General features: G+C 47.8%; 1 protein-coding gene across 1 annotated transcript in view; it reads left to right on the top strand.

Annotated features, from left to right (window-relative positions):
- Positions 1 to 4841: 4841 nt before the first annotated feature.
- SUZ12 (SUZ12 polycomb repressive complex 2 subunit) overlaps positions 4842 to 6000 on the top strand; it is a 31588-nt gene continuing 30429 nt past the window's right edge. The window contains exon 1 of the mRNA XM_037406123.1: positions 4842 to 5306. Within this exon, the coding sequence (XP_037262020.1) occupies positions 4991 to 5306 (316 nt within the window). The 5' untranslated portion in view covers positions 4842 to 4990. The remainder of the gene's footprint in view (positions 5307 to 6000) is intronic.

Below are 6000 nucleotides of genomic sequence, written 5' to 3'. Positions count from 1 at the left end.
ACAGCTCTGTACAAAAGCAGTCCTCAGCCAAAAACACATGAATGAGAATCACAAGTGGCTGCTCTGTCAATCTTCCGCACATACCACATTCATAGCTATACGTCAGAACACTTAGACTGCTGTGTAAGATCTTAGCTCATCCCTTTGCCTCGCTTCACTACAGCTGTTCCCTTACAAGTAAAGTTTATTTTCCCTTTTCTTAGTTCCCTGCTTATAAAAACAGGGCAGCACTAGACATTAACGTGCAGAAAACCGAAGCGAAACAGAGCTGCCACCCAAACAGCAAATATGATCCTGCCATCCTAAATATACCCAGTACTCCACCTACGCACTCTCACGCTGTTATCCAGACAGCTGTAGCTGCTCCCTTTCTCCGGTTGCAATACTGCGTAGCCTCTGTTGACTACAGACTGGGAAAACACCAAGTGGGAGTTGACTTTTGCTTTCCAAGCAGGTAAGGAAGAGTAGCTTATCTAATTATTTCCATGGCCTGTTACTGCTGATCAACATTAAATTAATGTTGAAATAAAGAAGATGTCTTTATTCTGAAAAATGGTTTAGTAAATACTGCAGTTGGAATTAATTCAGCATCTAGTGAGGTTTGTTCATGTAAGTGAAAGAAAGGGATGCCACTGAAATGGATCTGTATTTGGAGTACAGTGATGCAGCTGTGGGACCCATATCTTCCATCTATGCATGAAGTCTCAGTTCTACTGCATTTATGCATTCTCCTTCTCTGGGTGAGAAACTGTGGAACACCTGGGTTTGGTGGGCTGGACAGAGTGGGAAGGAGAACCTGGAAGCATGAAAACAGAAAGTAGTAAAGTTCGGATGTAACCACAGAAGTGGAGTGTGTAAGGTCTCCTCCATCCTGGATGCCCTTGGATTCCACTGAATGTGGTCACTGGCTCGAGGCCAAAATAACAAAACGGAGCTACCCGGAGACACTTAATGTGGATTTGTTCTCCTCAGCAACACCCTCAATAGCAAACTTGAGTTCCTTACCAATGTGATGTAAGAGTGCTCCCTAATAAATACTGACGCTGGCTTTCATGATGGCCTGAATCTGTAAGCAATTTTTAAAAAAGATTGACCAAAAGTTTATCCCCACCTACTAAGCACTACTCTTTTGTTCCAGTTATATTTAAAAATAAGTTCTCAGAAGATAAGCTAGATCTGTAGTAGTATTTAGGTAGTTATTGACAATATAGACAGACCCATGTTTAAAGATGTGAGCAAAAGAGTATAATTATACTGACAGAACTTTCATTTAGACTGAGCTCCCAAGTACAGAGGTATTTATTTCCCCTTTAGAAAAGGATTTACTTTGTAAATATTCCTGTGCTGAGATACAGTAAGGATTTATTTTGTAAATATTCCTGTGCTGAGGTATAGTAATCTGGAGAACTGGAAGCTGGAAAGTTAAGTAGGATAGCTATAGGGGTACTACAGACAACGAAGAAAAGCATGTTACTATGAAATGAAGAAAAAAGTCATAAAGTACTATAAAATATGTGTGCACTTACTCATACATATCTGAAAAGGTAAAAATTGCTGCAGTTTAGCCTTTCAAGATGACAGGAATGCTGGGTAGGTACAGGCAGCAAAAAGCCTTAGGAAAAAGGGATTTAGAAGTAGCATATGCTGTCAATCTGCAGAAGACAAACCTGATCTTTGGGATATAAAATGCAAATCCCATTAACAGTACATGAAAACAAGAATGGATTGGCCATCTCAAGACATAAAATCTGATATATCATAAAAGCACCTCTGCCAGCTACTTCTGCTTTTACTACCATGGGTTTGTTCCAATAGCAACCCTGGTTTGCAAATGATTGTTTCTGCCATTTATCATATTAAACTAATTAAACTGCCCTTTTTTGCATTATTGTAGGATATTTTCTATACCTATAGCAAAAAAATACACTAGTTGTCATAATCCTTTACTTTTTTTAATTTTATGAGTTAATATCAATTTCAGTAAGGTACAATATATTTCACTGCTTTTTTTTTACTACTTTATTAGAAAACATATTTTTACTGGCTTGTAGCTATCCTGTCATTTGCTAAATACAGTCAACTTCTTTGTGTTACCTGATGTATACATAAACAAGAAAAAAATTTAAAATTATGTTTTTTTAACAAGTGCATTGTAAAATCTATAGGGGTCTATATTATCAGGCAGGTCAAGGACATAACAGTCTTATGCCACAGCTCATTTCTGAAGAAACCATAATGATTTCCACTTTCTAAAAAGGAATATGTATTTTCTTGCTTCTAACTCTGCAAGGTAAGTTACTTGCTATTTTATGCCCTGCACTCTTTCTAGCCATCCATACTATGAAGCCCCAAATATGACATTTCAGAGCTGTTGAGGCTCTTTCAGTTGAACGTATCAACCATACTCTATGCTCTTTAAGTACATATGAACAGCCCAGAGCAGCAGCAGATCTAAACAACTTTAAAAATGAAGGGTCTGTCTATTAACTAAGGAAAATGGGCTCAAGCTATCGAAGCTCTACTGTTTAACAGTTTCCAGAGGGCTCTCTGTATGTACTCATTTTGCGCTGTGATGTCCTGTCCCATTCAAGGCTAGAGTCTCATCCTTAGTTCTTCTGTTCACAAGCATATCCGACTCCAATGCCAGAGATTAATTGCCTAATTATCTTTCTTACTCCTGCTTGGAAAGTTGCCCTCTGGCTCCTCCTCCTGGTTTTGAAATTTAGAAGGATGAGCCACCAGAAGCAGCAGAGGCTTGTAAACAGTGGGGAAGAAACAGGAATAGCTTTTAGGCAATAAACAACTTCCAAGGACAAAATAGGAGCCTTTCTCACACATACTGCAATATTTGTTACCTTTTGTCACTTGGCACTGGGTGTCGCTGGCCCGAAGATCAACCCTGGATTTTTTTTAATTTGGTGTACTGCTGATATCAAGCCTATGAGTTCAGAAGACTGGCAAATACCCAATGCATCAGAAGGCTCACCAGAAGTCCCCTGGCATTAAGAGCAAAGAAGCTACACATAGGGTCTGCAAAAATGTACAGTGCATTAAACACTGCTGCTGCTAGTAAGTAAAAGTATATTCAGCAACAAGAAGTGGCTGTAGAGAAATTTAGTAGGAAATAGAAGATCAAGAAACTGGAATACTAAGCAGAGACAATTAGGAGAAGCAGGCTCTAAAATGTATAACAGTATTTTAGAAATAGCACTTTTTGTTAAAAGGGAAGAAAAACAGAATGTAGGTTAAATGGTACAAAGATTAATTTCTAAAAATGTAATAAAATTAAGGTTTAAGCAAATCACAGAAAAGACTGCGTGTAAAACATTAATGCCTGACAAAAATGTAAGGAAAACGAGTAACAAAAAAAAAAAAAAGCACAAGGGAGGAAAAGATCTTCCCAAAACAAACATGAAAGACAGAAAAGAGAAAAAGAGGGGAGGACACTGAAAAATAAAAAGAAAGTTTCAGATATTAAATAAGTATTGAGGAACTGTAAAAAAAAAATCAGATGGGGGAGGAAATAGTAGCCGATGAAGACTTGTGTATATACGTACATTTTCTTAAAACATAGTAAGGTTAATAACAGACAATTGAGACATCACATTAGAATCCCTCTCTGTTGATAATGTAAGGCACATTTACAGCACACCTGACTTTTAACATATGGTTTTCCTCTTAACTATTATCATTCAGTTCATTTTCCTTAACACTAGAATTAGAAAATAAACCAAGATAGTATAGTGCCAGCATCGCAGTTGTATCTGGTTTGAAAATTCAAGGCTGTGTTTTCACACACAAACCATTTTTCCCCTACCTTGTACTCTCGAAAAGTTTCGCAAAAGAAAGCAAATAGAACGCGATGGCTGTCAAAGCCTTTTACATATCAAGCTTGCCGCACCACTGATAAGGACTTAATTAAATAAAGCCATTGCTGAATTTTCTCATTGCACAGTTGGACTCTATCACATTTTCTCACACAGGTGAGGCAGCCAGGCTTCTGCCCTGCAGGCCCGACCCGAACGCGTGGCTCAGCGTCCAGGGCCAGTGGTCAGGGCTCCGAAGATAGCCACAGCAGCACAACTTTTATTACCCCATGGACTCCGCGGGTTCTCACTAAGCAATGAAAGGTGGGAATAAAACCAGAAACGTTTTATTGCACCTATGGGCCATTTCTTGTGCTGTCCTCTGAGGAAACCTCACGGTTAACTAAAGTTAAAACTACGGGATACCAGCAGCACCTCACGTCTGACCCAGCGTTAACCATTTTTACCAAAAACGGATACCGACTTACACCCAAGCCTCTATTTCGAATAACTTGGCTCTTTCAACGACGGTGCCGCAGCTCCTGCGGGCAGCTGAGCGCTCCCTCGGGGACGCCGTCCGCAAGGGGCAACTCCGCTCAGGCGAGAGGGGCACCTGTACGGCCGCGGAAGCAGCGGGACATGGCGCTCGGAAAGGGGCGCAGCCACGGGCAGGGGCACGGACAGTCCAGCTGGGGCACGAACGGAAAGCCCGGCGGGGGCGGGCAGAGCCGCGGGGCCAGGGCAGGAGCCGGGAGGCGAGGGACAACTCCGGGCGGCAGGCGGAGACGGCCCGCTCTACCCAGCATGCCCCGCGCCGGAGGGCGAGCGGCGTTTCCCGCGAATTCAGTTCAAAGGAGGGGGAGGGGAGAAGCGCCAAGCGGCGAAGCGCACCGACCAACCAAACTCTTCCAGAACCATCCGTGCGTCACGCGGGGGCGGGCCCCGCGCCGGCCAATGCGGCGGTGCGGCGCCATCTTCGGAGCCAATGGGCGAGTGGGGGAGGCGGGCGCGTCGTGGTCGTCGGGTTCGGCTGGTCGTAGCGCCGAGGAGAGCGGAGCGGAGGAGACTTAGAGGAGTTGGAGCTCGGCGCTTCCCCTCCCCCCTCCTCACCCCACCCGCCCCAGCCGCCCCCTCCCTCCCCGCTCGGTCTCCGTCCTGCCGGGGCCCTCTCGGGGGCCAGGCCCATGGCTCCTCAGAAGCACGGTGGAGGTGCGGGGCCCAGCTCGGGCTCCGCTGGCGGCGCCGCCGGAGGAGGAGGCGGAGGCGGCGGAGGCGGCGGCGGCGGGGGGTTCGGGGGCTCCGCTGCGGCGGCGGCTCCCGGCGGTAAATCCGGTGGTGCCGCGGGCGGCGGCGGCGGCGGCGGCGGAGGAAGCGGTTACTCGGGCGGCTCCTCGGCCTCCTCGGCGGCGGCGGCGGCGGCGGCGGCGCTGCCCCCCGTGAAGAAGCCGAAGATGGAGCAGATCCAGGCCGACCACGAGCTCTTTCTTCAGGCCTTCGAGAGTGAGTACCGGGCCGGGGGAGGAAGTAGGGGCCCGAGCCGGCGGGACCGGCCGGGGCCGCCGCAGAAAGGGCGGGAGGAGGAGGAGGGGAGGGCTGTGGAGAGTAGGGGCTTCCGGGGGTAAACACGGTCGGGGGAGGGAGGGAGCTGGGACCGGAGCGGGGGCGCGGGGCCGGCAGGGGGCTCGGCCGGGGAGGCGGGGGCCCGGCGGGCCTGGGGCGGAAGCGAGGTCCGGGGGCCGGTGTGCGGGCAGGGCGGCGAGCGGCTGCCGGGGCCGGGGCCCGCTGCCTGCGGGGCGGGGGCGTGCGGCTGCGCCCAGCCCGTGAACTTGGTGTCTCAGTCGCAGTTCCCGTCGGGCTTTCGGGGCGGCCGGTTCCCTGCCCTCCTCTAGCAGCCCGCGGGGGAGCCGGGAGCCAGGAGGCGCTTCCCTCCCTGGCGGCTGCCATTCGAGCCCCTTTCGGGGGCAGGATGTGATGAAGACTTCACTGTACTTGGCTCTTTGTCTGGCAATAATTGTCCCTTAGTTGAGATTTTGTATTGGAAATTGACCTTTGCGACCTACTGATCACCCTGTGGCGGCTCCAGATAGGAGGAAAAGCCCCTTGGATGCACCAGAAAGTTGTTTTTGGAGGTCTGATTCAGAAGCACAGTGTAACAGTAAACTTACAGTAAAAGATTTCTGTTCAATTGCTAGGA

The sequence above is a fragment of the Falco rusticolus genome, chromosome 1, assembly GCF_015220075.1.
Source record: "Falco rusticolus isolate bFalRus1 chromosome 1, bFalRus1.pri, whole genome shotgun sequence".
NCBI classification, from domain to species: domain Eukaryota; kingdom Metazoa; phylum Chordata; class Aves; order Falconiformes; family Falconidae; genus Falco; species Falco rusticolus.
The sequence above is the reverse complement of the archived record's forward strand: the minus strand, read 5'-3'. Positions and strand labels throughout refer to the sequence as shown.